General features: G+C 38.0%; 1 protein-coding gene across 2 annotated transcripts in view; it reads right to left on the minus strand.

Moving 5' to 3' along the window:
* Positions 1–4,183: 4,183 nt before the first annotated feature.
* Positions 4,184–15,187, minus strand: part of CLCN4 (chloride voltage-gated channel 4) — a 106,623-nt gene continuing 95,619 nt past the window's right edge. For both annotated transcript variants that reach the window (XM_021006237.2, XM_021006236.2), the window contains one exon: positions 4,184–8,508. In XM_021006237.2, the coding sequence (XP_020861896.1) occupies positions 8,418–8,508 (91 nt within the window). In that variant the 3' untranslated portion in view covers positions 4,184–8,417. The remainder of the gene's footprint in view (positions 8,509–15,187) is intronic.

Consider the following 15,187-nt stretch of genomic DNA (forward strand, 5'->3'; position numbering starts at 1 on the left):
AAAAGTCAAGACATCAAACTATAATGTCACTGGCCCTCTTCAAAAAAAAAAAAAAAGGACAAACAACAACAATAAGAACAAAGAAGAAGATTTGTATCTCTAGTTCTAACCTCTCTCCCAAGCTGTGTATTAGTACTTCCAAATGCCTACTAGAATTATCTGCCTAAAGATATTCCTCAGACACTCAGTAGCTGTGAGACCCCGGACAAGTCACTTAACCTTGTTTGCCTCAGTTTCCTCATCTGTAAAATGAACTAGAAAAGGAAATGGCAAACCACTCCAGTACCTTTGCCAAGAAAACCTTAAATGGGGCCACAAAGTCAGTCACTATTGAAAGGACTGAACAAAAAAGATATCCCACAAGTACATGAAGCTTTACACGTCCAACACTGTTTATCATCCATCCACCCTCCCAAAGCCTCTCCCTCTCATAAAGCTCTATCATGGCACTACCATTCCCTTCATCTCTTAGACTCTTTCTCCTTCCCCTATATCCAAACACTCACCAAGTCCTATCAATTTTACCCATACAATATCTCTCATATCTGTCCTTTCTTTAATATTCTCATTCCCATTATGCCAATTCAAGCCCTGATCACCTCTCATCTGGACTATTGCAGCAACCGTCCAATAGATCTACCTACTACCATTCTCTTGACCAGAAAGTCACATTCATCCTATTCATCTTACTATGTCATATTCATATTACATCCTATTGCAGCTTGTGGTTTTCCTGGTACAAAGAGATGATAATATCCCTCCATACCACACCCCTTCCCACAGTTTGTTGATTAAACAACATTCAACTGAGCAAGTATTTATTAAATAACTTTTTTTGTTGTTCAGTTGTATCCAACTCTTCATGACCCCTTTTGGATTTTCTTGGCAAAGATACCGGAGTAGTTTGCCATTTCCTTTTCCAGCTCATTTTTAGAGATGAGGAAACTGAGACAAACAGGGTTAAGTGACTTGCCCAGGGTCACACAGCTAGTGTCTGAGGCTAGATGTTAACTCAGGTGTTCCTGGCTCCAGGCCCAGTGCTCTATCCACTGTACCACCTAACTGTCCCATTCAATACCTATCAAACTCATTAGCCTGGTTTTCAGGGCCCTTTATAATCTATTTCCCATTTGTATTTCTATCCTTGCCTTACATTATAATACTATACACTTCTTATATATTCTACACTCCTGTCTAGCAAAAATGGATTATAGTTATCTCTTCCACAGTGCAGGGGTTAAAGGTGCAGCGCCCCTGCAATCTGGAAAATGTGTAAAATTTTTTGGCCCTCCTTTCACGCCAAAGAAGTCTGAATTTTTTCCTTTTCTTTTATGGGGTGTTTACAGTACCTTATTGTAAAATTTGGGTTAAGCACTTGGTCATCTGTGTCACCTGCCAGCCTTCACATGTCATCTGCAGCTTCCACAAAACTCCCCCAAATTTCCCATTTAATTTCTTATGCCAACCCATGATATATCAAAGCTGTGATGGAGAAAAGTTACAGTGTGGAAAGGATAACTGTACTACACAATCCCCAAACGTATTTCAAGCTTTCCATCTTTGTTCTTATAATTATAATAATATAATTATTCCTTCTGCCTGGAATACTCTTCCTCCCTAACTGTATCTACTGACATCCTACTAAAACCCAAGTTCAAATGCCATATCTTCCATGAAACCTTCCTGATGTTTTAAGCTGAAAGTGATTTTCCCTGCATTTGATCTCAGAGCACTTACATTGCTTCTATCCAAAACCCAATTTGTATGTGTAAGCATATAAATATAATATTAGGCATATAAATATGACTAATCTTAATAAATAAAGTGTTTTTTATATATATATAATGTCTCAATATAAATGTGTCAATACACATTTCTACGGTTATTGCCCTTTTTGGACATTTTGGTTGGGAAGGGAAGGGAGAGAAAAGAATCAGTTATTAAGCATCTACTATATGGCACTGTGCAAAGCATTTTACAAATATGCTACTCTTACCCCATTTTACAGGTAAGGAAACTGAGGCTGAGAGAGGTTAAGTGACCTGCCCCACATCACACAGCTAGTAGAGATCTAAGACAGGATTCATACTCGGGCCTTCCTGAATCCAAGTCCTATGTTCTATCCATTACATCACTTACCAATGCACCACTTACCTGTCCCAGCAGAGGCAGGAACGAGAGAGGAAGAAACGGAAGCTGATAAAAAAAAAAAATGAATTAGCAGGAGATAATAAGAAAAGTTGCTTACAGAACAAAGAAACTTCTAGGAGCTAGGCTGACAAGGGGACTCAGCAGCTGTTTTGCTGAGCAGCACGATTAGAACAGAGACAGGCCTTACTTAGAACTGGTTTGTTGGGGGGGAAACCCAAGTTAGCTGAGAGATGACTTAAGTGTCACAGGTTCTGAAAGGTCATTTGAAGAGAGCCAAGTCCTGCTGCTAAGTGGAGAGCTGTGTAAACTCATTGCTCCATCTACACCTAAAAAGAAAAAAAATCTTTGCCCATTTGGCCTCTATGGTTTCAGAAGAAACAGAAGACAGGTTTTACATCAGCTTTGCTGTGAGAAGAGATATAGCTATGCTGACAGAGAATCGGACAAAGGAGAATCCGCCTGATATTTGAGGAGCTAGCTGCACGGCTTTATCACCGTCTACAGATTGAAAGCAATTCTTCAGGGCCCACGACAGATTTGAGACCTTGGCAGTTTTTCAGCTAAAGGGAACTGCTTGTCCCTGAAAAAGTTTAACTCTTTTTCAGTATCCTACCGAGGGTTGCTGCCTGATAAAATAATTTGATCCTGTTTCAACAGGCTGGTGAACAGACAGCAAAGAAGCAGTTTTTGCTCAGCATATGGCACACAGTACAGATTATTCTCTAAAGAGACCAAGGACAGACAGCAAGTCTTCTATCTAAAATTATGAGTTGGCCTGGGTACATGGGTTTCCCCAAACACATCCCTATTGACTTCATGTGCATTGGTGGGAGAGTATAAACCAGGTACTGGGGTAGACTGCAATATTACTCTTGCTCTTTCTTCAGCAGAATAAATGTTATTACTGCTTTTGCCTTTTTAGTAAATATTTCATGTTTAATTGTCAATGGCATTATTGTGACTGATTTATATAAATGGAAGCATACTAGTAAGAGCTCATGGTTATAGTGGCAATGATTGAATCCCCCCCCCCCACACACACACACCCCTGAGATCATGAGAAAATGAGTTGTAGGCACAGGCTTATACCTTTGGCCAAGAGCTACATTGGCAAGAGTAGATTCCCACCAACACTACCCACACATTACTGAGACCCTGAGAATTTGAGTGGTAATTACAGGGTCATAGCTATGGCTGGCACCCACTCAGAGAAAGTCATCTAGACCTGCCACTGTGAGAGCATGTTAGGGTAGGTAACCAATTCAGAGAGGGTAATGGGTACCTCCTTGAACATAATAAACTCATATGTCATACTCACCATGTAAATGGGTTGGTTCTAAGGCCAAGCTAAGCCTCTCTGTGTGTATGTATGTAAAGTGTTTGTGTGTGAGTATATACACACATACAAACACAAATGGGTATATACACATATGTACATGTTTTATTTCCTTACTAAATTAGATGGGTTACCAATTATAGTCAAGAAATTGGACAGAATAGAATAGATGCCAAAGAAAAATAAAAGGGACTGGTCATATGGAGAGCAGGATAATTAGTAGACAGCACATATGTTCCATGACATCCCTGAGGTAAAGAAATTTCAAAGAAGGCTCACAGGTTCACTAAAGTATTAATAGTACTACATTATAAGTTCCTTGAGAGCAGAAATTTTGTTTCACTTGCCTCTGTGTCTTTCCAGAGTGCAACAAAACGTTGCTGTGTTATATTGATCAATGAGTATTTGTTGAAAGAAAGTTGAATCTCTAAATTTTAGGCCTTTCTATCTGGATTAAATATCCTGAAGCTATATTTTATTTATTTTTAGGCAACTGGGGTAAAGTGACTTGCCCAGGATCACACAGCTAGTAAGTGTCAAGTGTTTGGTCTAAGGCCAGATTTGAACTCAGGTCCTCCTGACTTCAGGGCTGGTGCTCTATCCACTGCGCCACATTCCTGCTCCCAATATTTTATTTAAATTTATAGCCTACACATGATATGAAACAAGTATCTATCCAATTCACAACACACTCTGTTCTAGTAGATTTGTTTTATTTGAAAAATAGAGTCCAAACATTAGTTTTCAATAAGGTGCCAACATTTACACAACGTGCTACAATTTTTTAAGCCGACATTGTTATGCTGTCATTCCAGAACCAAATGAAAACAGATCTCCTATAGTTCTCACATGGGTTCATTTCCAGCACATCCAGGACATAAAATGAATCATATGCCAGTAGCGGGTAGTTTGGGATCTGGTTAACATCACCCTGGGTGGGTAACATTAGCTAGTCTTCTAGAATAAATGTTGGAAGCTGAGTCTAACAAAATACTGTTCATGCAAAATTAAAACAAAAGCACAACACTGAACTTATGTGACGATTCAAGATTTCTCATCCATTTGGTTTCTAACCTTTTCCAGTCCAGCACCCTGATATTAAGTAGTGAGTTGAATTTGCATGTTAAAATTACATACTGAAGTAATCATTTCTTCCCAAAGTTGGTGAAGCTGTGATAATTTTCATCTTTGTGGCCTTTATGAATATTAAGACTGAAACACATTGATAACTTCTTTTCTATCAGGATTGCAGGGACTATTTTGTTTCCTGAGTTGCCATAACCAAAGAATTATTAATCACTTGATGGCAAGCCTAGCAGTGAGAAATGTCTCTGTATTTGGCCTGTCCAGCATGGAAGAATCTGCCAGAGTTCATAGTTCATAGTTCACTGGCACAGTCTTCAATGCCTAAAGGTCAACCTAACACCAGAAAAAGGAATTAGGGCGAAATTTGAGACTGATTCTAGAGACTGGACCTAGAAGAAAAGTCAAACATCATGACAGTGTTGGATATAATGTGAGTTGTTTTCATAAATTTTATCTCACTATCAAATCTGCTTGTGTGCCTTTGATTTACCACTTGTTTGTCGGTGAATGGACTTCTTTAGCTGCAGAGGAAGAAGGGTGGAATTGATCATGGAAGATACCTTAGCGTCCAAGCCCCTGATATTACGATTAAGGACAGTGAGGACAGATGGTTTGCCTAAGGTCACACAAGTAGCAACCGGGGAAGAGTCAGTTTGAATCCAAGTCTTCTGACTCCAAATCCAATATGCTCTCTATTGCACCATGGACAAGGGAGAGAGATAGGCAGAAAATCTAAACTGGGGTGTTTATTGCATAAAACTCAGGCAAAACAATCAGATCACCTTGGCAAACAAAGCCTTCGGTCCTGCAAATGAATATACACCAGCCTGAAAAATACACATTTCCCTTACATAAAATTATTAATACCATTGACTCACCTTCTGTAACTGCTCCTTAAATCACTAGGCTAATGGGATTAAAATATCCTAGTTGTCTGCAAGAAATAGTCCCAGGATTCCCCCACCAACTGGCAACACAATGCTAGCTGAATTAACAAGAAAACATTTCCAAGAAAACAGAACAGAGAAAAGCCAAATTGTTTTTTAGATGGTACAGAGAGGCAATTAAGCTCTTTTCTCCTTTATTATTCACCTTAACCCAACTATTCTGATTCTAGGTTTGTTCTAAGAAGCGATTAAAAATCATGGTTGAAAGGAAACTTTGTAGTATGTATAAAGAACAGTGAAATCACAGGTCCAGTTCCTCATATTCATTCTACTGAATTAGAATTAAATTTTCAACCTCAATTCCATTTGCAAACTAAAGTGAATTTACCAGTCTCTCCAACTCCATCCATGGTAGGGAGGGCAGAGACCCAACTTTCCATCTCCTAAATAACTTTATACTACAGTGGAATATACTCTTATTGGTTTAAGCTGGAGCAAAAACAAATCTTGTAGTTTTATTTGCATGTCCCATCACTGTTGAATTTCACCTTTTAAGAACTATAGGCTTTAACTAAAAGTAGTTCTGGATCATAGAAAATCAAAACTATGATTCACTGTAATTCACAGTAAGGGTATGGTCTGAAGAGTGGGGGTAATAATATTATGTACATGACAAGTAATCAACTCAACCAGCTAAGGACTTTCTACCACCATCATTGCTTCTCTTCCTCCACGTTTTGAGAGGCTTTGATTTGTCCATTGTAGGACATAAACTCCCATGACAAAAGCCTAACTAAAATATTAAGTATGGGCCCTTTTTGGTTGTTTCAGTCTCGTCTGACTCTTTGTGACCCAATTTGAGGTTTTCTTGGTAAAGAAACTGGAGCGATTTGACATTTCTTTCTCCAGTTCATTTTACAGATGAGGAAACTATGGCAACCAGAAGTGTTTGCGTTAAGTGATTGGCCCAGGGTCACACAGCTACTAAGTGTCTGAGACTGGATCTGAACTCAAGAAGATAAATCTTCCTGACTTCAGGCCAGCCACTCTAGCCACCGAACCACCTAGCGGCCCCTCAAATAAGTTCAATACATAACAATTTCTACAAGGGCAGTTATTAGCATGATTAAAGGTTACTGACAGAACAAAAAATGGGCCTCCATTTTCACAATAAATATTTTTAAAAATTTATTATCTTCTGGACTTTTCTTTAATGAAATAGCTTTCTATGATACTTTATGAGGGATAGCATAGGAAAAAACCACGACTAATTGATTTGCGTCAATGTGATATTACTTGAATTGACAAACTCAACAGAAACTCTCAAAGTTCTTCTGTCACCTAGAAACCTCCCAAAAATATACTCTTGCCATGTTTTTATCCAAAGTGAAAAAAATCTTATGTCTGAAACCAATCTGAAATGCCAAGATTGTAGATTCTGTGTCATGGAACTTAAGGCAAAGGAAGGGAAGAGGTAGGTAGTGGGGAAAATTGAAGTATCTAATTCTTCAGAAAGATTGAGTTAGAAATGAGTAGGACCATTTCCATCCAGAAAAGAAAATGCCACAAAAGAAAATAAAAGGGGTAATTTGACAAGTTTCACCTAAAATAATTGCACCATTGTTTAATCCCTAACACACCTGAACCCTTTTCCCCCAAACTGTTGCTCTAAATGGGAAAGAAAAAGTATATTTACATTCCAGTGCAAAGACACCCAAATCAAGGGAATAGGACACTGGGAGGTTCAAATGAGACCAATGTTTCTGAGATTTTGGTGGTCAGTTTGAAAGAACACACTAAAACTGCTAGTCCAGGTTACATCCCAGAGAGAACAGAATGGGAAGGATTTATTATCTATTTAGTCGAGGGTGTTTTTGTTACCTTTTTTTTAAGCAGACTTAAATGAGTGGCTTTCCATTATGAACGTCTACTCTACTTGACTAGGGTAATTAAAAAGATCTGGTGATAAGAAGGTACCAACAATGGCTAACCTATTATGACTGTTTTATATGTCCCATTTGGAACTTAAAGCAAGTTTTTACTGCATGCTGGTGGCATGAACCCCATTAAAAACATTCCTATTGTCACGCTGAACTGAGTAGTATTTAAGAAGATTTAAATCAAGAGGACTGGAGAAATTAGGCTAATGCAACTGAGATACAAATAAATCACCAGTTTTGGATGCCTTTCAAAATAAGAATCTATTTCTTTGTATAGAGGGCAATGAAATCCAGGACCAAACTGAAGAATACTTTCATAGTGCAGTTTTGAGATCTGAGTCTTGCATAGAGAAGAGATCCATTCTCCCAAACATCTTTGATTTTAATACTCAGCCATGGTGATGGCTAGCCTACAAGTGGGGAGACCAAAATAACTGTATCTGAGAACAAGAAAAAGACTGTCCATGATTCCATGGATTTCTTTCCATACTTACAGTTTTAGGTCTCTTCAAAATTTAATTTTTAAAACAAAATAAGTGACAAATGTCTTTATGATTCAGTAACAAAGCAACAAAACTTCAGTTACAAATAAATAAAGAGGTTTATATACTTATTCCTCTATGCTTTTGAATTTGAAGCTTCACATTTGTTCCTAAGTTAAAGCCTCCCACACGGTCTTCTAGATTGATATGTTTCTCTAGCGTTATTTTTCCTTCTTTGCCATGTGTAGGCCACACTATACTTACCTGGGTACCAGTTGAGTTGTTAGTAAACACTTTAGGGAAACACAGTTTGAAACTTGTAGAGGGTTAAAGTGCTAACCTATATGCCCAATCATTTAAGAAATGTCTCATCCTTCTTCAACTCCTTTAAGAGTTTTATTCCACGCTGCTCCCTGTGTAAAGTTTTCATTTTGGTTTGGTGGCATATTGTTGTTTCTTTAAAAAAAAAATGATGATACAACCTTTTTTGTTTTTCTCCAAAGTAATATTCACATGCCTTAGAAGTATGAGGGGCCTAATTAAACATAATGGATTCAGGGTCCTGATTTGCCATCTGGGCCATATGTCTTAGCACATCCTTCTTTGTTATGATACCCAGCAGCCTCCTGAAACAGGAAAAAAAGAAAAGAAAGAAACAAGAGGTCAATAATAGCCCTCTAAAATCCATCGACAAAAAACAAAACTTGATCAGAACAGAAACTAAAAGCCAAAAATACTTTGGTTCTATTTTCTGCATTGTAGGAAATACTGAGTTTGGTGTTGACATCACAACATATTACTAAATGAGCTCAAGTTCTTAAGAAAACTGAGGAAAATTGGAAATGCTTCTTCTTGGCTTTTCCACTCAAAAAAAAAAGCATCAAATAAAACCCCAGAGAATCATTAAGGAAACTAATTGATACAATTCACATAGCTTAAGCAAAGTTTCAGGCTACAAAATAAACTTTCAAAATCAATAGCATTTTATATAGCAATAATGAAATCCAGGAGTAGCAACAGAAAGGGAAGTACCATTAAAAATAAATATAACATATATAAAATACATAAAATACCTGGGAGTCAATCTACCAAGCACAGTCAATGGTCGTATATATAAAATTACAAAACACCCCTTCAAGGAATAAAAAGTAATTCAAATAAATAAAGGGCTATTTGGTACTAGTGACAATGCTACCAAAGTCAATTTACAGATTTAGTGCTGTGCTAATCAAAACCAACAAAGCAATCCTTTACAAAGCTAGACAAAATAAAACCAAAATTCATTTGGAAGAACAAATGATCTAAAATATCATGGGGAATCATGGCGAAAGGTAGGAATGAGGGGGTAATAGCTCTTTCAGACTACAAATTAGATTATAAAGCAGTAATCAAAACCATTTAATAGTGGTTAAAAATGGTAAAGTAGATCAATAGAACAAAGTAGACAAGGGAGAATCATAAACAGTGAAACTCAATAATCCAGTGTTTAATAAATCCCAAAATATTAATTACTTGAGGGGAAAAAACCACTATTAGGTAAGAATTGCTAAGAAAACTGGAAAACAGAATGGCACAAATTAGGTTTAGATCAACATTTACACCGTACAGCAAAACAAACGTGTACGTACATACACACACACACACATACACACATACATATATATATAGAGACAGACAGACAGACAGATATACACACACATTGTTTAGTCGTGTCCAACTCTTCATGAACCTATTTGAGGTTTTCTTGGCAAAGATAATGGAGTGGTTTGCCATTTCCCTCTCCCGCTCATCTGACAGATGAGGAAACTGAGGCAGATAGAGTTAAATGACTTGCCCAAGGTCACACAGCTAGTATCTGAGGCTAGATTTGAACTCACGATGATGAGTCTTCCCGATTCCAAGCCCAGTGCCCTATCTACTGAGCCACCTAGCTATCCTTAAAGTGTTGAATACTTTTGCTGAACTGGTGTTATGTAACAAAAATGTCTTACTGGGGAAGGCAGAGGGAGGAATATCATTAGAAATAAAGGTAATGTAAAAATAAAAGATATCAATAAAAATTTAAAAATTAAAAAAAACCCAGAAGCATCAAAGCATCAAGCATACCTGCTTGCAGAAAATATAGCCTACACAGAAAAATAATAGGTTTGAGATAAGAGTACAATATGTAGAATTTCACCAATGAAACAGAGACACAGAGATAAGGACAATGCAATAGCAAACTGCCAAGCAAGCACACTGTCTTTATCAATGCAGATCAGTATCTTCTCTCCAACTTAAAGTCTTTGATAGTTACCTATAAGCACAGGGAAATTAACTGATTTGCATGCAGCCGGTGTATCAGAGGTAAGATTTGGACCCAGGTTTTCCTAACCATAAGGCCAAACCTTTATCTACTATTTCATGCCATACATTCTAGTGTTTAAAACAGCATCATTTAAATTAAATCATAGCAGTTAATATTTATATGATATTTCATTGTTAATTATTTTTATAGACATCTCATTAGCTTTTCACAACAACCATGTGAGGTAGAGAGGATATCATACTGCCCATTTTATACTTAAAGTATACAGAAATCAAAGTATTTCTAAACATAGGGGAAAACACACACAAATGCATACACATAGTGATAAGTCCAGGAATTTCTAGACTGCAGCTTGATAGTCATTTGGGACCCAATAAAAGTTTTTGGCAGATCTGAAAGTCCCCCCATTTCATTCTCCTTTCCAGAGTGCCTTGTATACTTTGATTCCTAACTTTCACTCACCTGGATTGGGCCTGAGATAGTGATTGGCCTGAGATAATAACCAAAAGTAGATGGAAAGATAACAGAAAAAGATAAATGCCTTAAAGGTTAACACTAGATCAATTTTAACTTAAAAACAACCTATGCAGGCCCATGCAAACTGTTTGTAATGTTTAAGGTCTTTGGGGCAAACTCTACTGGAGAATATATTTTATCGAAAAGCTTAAGGCTATAGTATCACTGGAGGATTTAAATAATCATACCAGTTAATAAGTTTATCTTTTCAGTTAATCATTTTCATAGATATCAGCACATTTGATCCTCAGAGCAACCCTTCCATTTTGAGGAAGGGCCCAGACCAGCCATTCTTTACTCTCCAGATGTGCCATGTTTTGACTGCTTCTCTCTCTCTGTCCCTGCAGCCTCTTTCTCCCATAGGTGAGTTTTGAGGAAGGGCTCATATCAGCTATGCTTCACTCTCTGGACTTTGCCACTACATCCCTGCAGGAGTTCCCCACCACCAGCCCAGGCACACACTTTTCAGCTCTTTTATGTGTTGTCTTCTCCCGTTAAAAGGTAAACCCCTTGAAGGCAGGGCAGGGACTGTCTTTTTGCTTGTATTTATATCCTCACAACTTAGCACAGTGCCTGCTCATAGTAACCATTTAATAAATGTTTGTTGATTTGGTGTGTTGTTATCTCCATTTCACACTTAAAGTAATTACTCTTTATGTCTATAGATTAGAAACCCAGATTATTCCCATTTTATGCTTAAGTAATTACCCTCTATGTCTATAGATTAGAAACCACTGGAAACCTAGCTTGGAAAAACAAAAACAAAAGAAAACAACAAAAAAAGGAAAAGCAATATAGAAATAAGCACTGGCCAGGCATGGTGACACAGGATGGTATTCCCTGCCACTGGAGAAGGCCAAGACTCACGGATCACCTGAGTTTCGGAGTTCTGAGTTTCAGAAGCGCTAAAGATTATCGAGTGAGTGACCAAATTAAATGCAGCACAAATATCGCGGCCCCGAGAACAGAAGGTGACCAGACTGAGGACAAGGGGGTGAACCACTACTCAGGGAGCAGATCAAAGCCTCCAAGCTGCTCAATAGTGGGATCAAATTGTGAATAGCTGCTGTACTCCCAGGCTGGTGGAGATAGGAAGACCTCTAAAAGAAAATGAGGAAAAAGGGAGAAGGGGGAAGGAGGAGGAAGAAAGAGAACAATAACAACAAGAAAGAGGCCTTAGTCTGGGCTCAAGTCTCCGGCCCCTCAGTGACCAAGTAATGATTTAATATGACTCCACGTAAGTCATCTCTCAGTGTCAAATTTCAATCTGTAGCATGGGGATATTAATTGGACTAGACCCATCATAGAAGGAAGACTATAGAACCGAGTCACAAGATGGAATCCATGGTGGTTCACTCAATTCCCACAATTCCTTCAATGCCCAAGGCACTCAACAAATTAGCCAGGAGCCCTTCCAATTTGAGCAAGCCCAACACCACCACTGGGGCAGCTAGGTGATACAGTGGATAGAGTGCCGGATCTGGAGTCAGGAAGCCTTATGTTCCTGAGATCAAATCTGGCCTCAGACGCTAGCTGTGTGAACCTGGGCAAGTCATTTAATCCTGTTTACCTCTGTTTCCTCATCTGTAAAATGAGCTGGAAAAGGAAATGGCAAACCACTCCAGTGTCTTTGCCAAGACAACCTCAAATGGGGTCATGAAAAGTCGGACACTACTGAAACAACTGAACAACCAAAAGGTCCATACTTAATACTTTAAAGTTAGGCACACCAAGAATACCCCAAATGGGATCACGACGAGTCAGACGCAACAAACACAACTGAGCAACAAAAAGCATGAGGATAAATGCTGCCTGCCCTTCACTGCTCTAAGGGGATACTGTCAGGATAAAATGCAAAACTAGAAACTCACAACCTTAGAAGAAACAGAGCTATAGAAATATAGCAAGTAGTAGCAATAGATTGAACACAGTGAAAAAATAAGTCAGGAGAGTGTATAGCATGACCACCGCCTTATTTCCCCACAGAATGCTCATCACTGCATGAATGCTACACCTAGACTTTATGCATGAACTATTTCGGGAAAACTCTCACATCTGGAATGAATGTCTCACATTTTTTCAACCTGTGGGACTTAAAAAAAAAAACTGGCATGAAAAAACATAGGCCCAATTCAAGTAAACAAAACCGGTTCCAGAAATGTTTGTCAAAATATTGAAACAAGACACAACCTAAGGGAAGCAAAAGGCTCTCAATCTTTTTACTCATCTTTTTCAGTCTCCAAGATCTACTGCTGCTGTTGAGAGCCAACTCATCCCTTCCTACTTTCCCACCCCTCACCCCCATCCCAGGCCAAGAATGAACAATGGTTGTTGTAATACTTAGACACAATAAGGCCCTAAACTCCACAGGTTTATTGCCTACTTCAGTTTGTGTCTCAAGGTAACCCTTTTCCCCTCCTCCTCATCTTTTTCTTTGATTTAGTTGCTTTAGGAGTTCAATTTCCATCATAATGGCACCATCCCATTCATTCAAATGGAAGTGAATATTATTCCCCAAAATGCCATTACCCAGTTCCCTGACAAATAAGGGTGTTTCTATAGCTGCCAGAAGCTGTAGTTAGTTCTTACACTTCCTCAGTAGCCATATTTGAGCTATTAAATACCCACCCTATATCCTAAAAGTTAAAGCACTCTGGAGAACTAGGTTCCAGCCTGTGATGAGGGGACCTGTTTCAGCTTTAGTTCAGGTTCACAAATAACCTCCCTGGGTCAACTCAAAAGTCTACCTGGGTCTTAAAAATCAAATGATTTCCTTGTTTATTTGGCTTCCACCAGACAAGATGTTGCTTAAGTCTTTTCTCATACACACAACCCTCAAGATAGCTGTAAGTTTTACCCATCACTTGAATTAGTGAGATACTTCTAAGGTCCCAGAATTTGGGAATCTGCTCTTCAGGATAGTGTATAACATAACGCACATGGACAAGCTTCTAGGGGACTAACTGTAGAACCAGTGGGGAGACCTAAGTCACTATCACGGGGAAAGCACTGAATGGAATTCGGTCCATACAAGACCTTGGAGCCCACAGGAGAATGGGAAGTCCTGGTTATACTACTAAATTACAACGTGATGTTGGGCCACTCAATCTTTCTGGGCTGCAGTCTCTTCACCTCTCAAAAGGGAGACTAGAACAGATTATCTCCGTGATTCCTTCTAATTCAAAGGTATGGTTACACACACCACCACTTGCCTTCGGAATATTTTTTTAATGTCTCTTCTTTCTTCTTGTGTATGTATCCAGTGACAGATTATGTTTGCCATCTGACAATCAGCCCAAATAAATACAAACAGACTAATCACCAGCAGGTTGAACATTATGAGAGAACTCTTCGTTCATGCCAACCCAAAAATAAACAAATAAAAAAATTAACATCTGTCAGTACTACATGGCCTCTGGCAACTCTGCTTGCCACTGCTACAAAATGATAAGTAGGAGTAGGGTGCTACGAACCACGGTTTACAGACCATCTATAAATATTAATCTAACCTTTGTGCTCTAAGTATGAAACCACTGTCCAAAGACCAATAAGTGTATACACTACTAGAGGAACAGAACCATCAACATTCTAGGTGAAATCAGAAGACAAAGAAATTAAGAGTTAATTGTAGGATGGCTCACCACTCTCCTCAGAAAGATGAATGAAGGTGCTAAGAAAACTGGTTTCACAATACAGCCAAGGGCAGCAAGAGTCACCGTTTAATGGTGCATGTGGGTACCTTGCCTTACAATGCTCATGATGAACAGACAGAAAGACCACCATGGAGATAATTATAGTTTATGCAACAACTTCTTCTGAAAATGAAAAAGCAAGGAATTTCTAGAAAAAAAACTTGATAAGATTCTCCAAACTAAGTCAATAGTCATATGAAGTCTTGGTGATTTCAATGGGAAGGTAAGCACTGGGGCAGATAATGAAAAATAGGTTGGAAAACATGGTTCACAATAAAAATCAGCATGACATAGTGGATAGACAGCTAATCTCAAAGCCAGGAAAATGTAGGTTCAAGTCCCACCTGGGACACATACTGACTGTGTAACTCTGACAGAATCATTTAATGTTTCAATACTATAGTTAATTCTTTAAGACTACCATCTGTAGACAAAGTCTGAACCTCCATTGCTAGAGGGAGTTCCAAATATCAATGAAATCAGAGCTGTCCCTACGAATTCACAATTAAATAAAAGAGGTCAAAGGTCTGTAAATCATTCAGAAGCCTCACACCTGTTTATAATGAATATTTTCATTATATTTTATATATATATATTACATATATACACATATATATGTATATATATGTGTATATATATACATATATATGTGTATATATATACATATATATGTGTATATATATATATATACATATATATGTGTATATATATATATATACATATACATGTGTGTATATATATATATATATATATATACATATATATATATATATATATAGGATCAAAAGG

The sequence above is a fragment of the Phascolarctos cinereus genome, unplaced genomic scaffold, assembly GCF_003287225.1.
Source record: "Phascolarctos cinereus isolate Bilbo 61053 unplaced genomic scaffold, phaCin_HiC Scaffold_726;HRSCAF=1367, whole genome shotgun sequence".
Classification (NCBI taxonomy): domain Eukaryota; kingdom Metazoa; phylum Chordata; class Mammalia; order Diprotodontia; family Phascolarctidae; genus Phascolarctos; species Phascolarctos cinereus.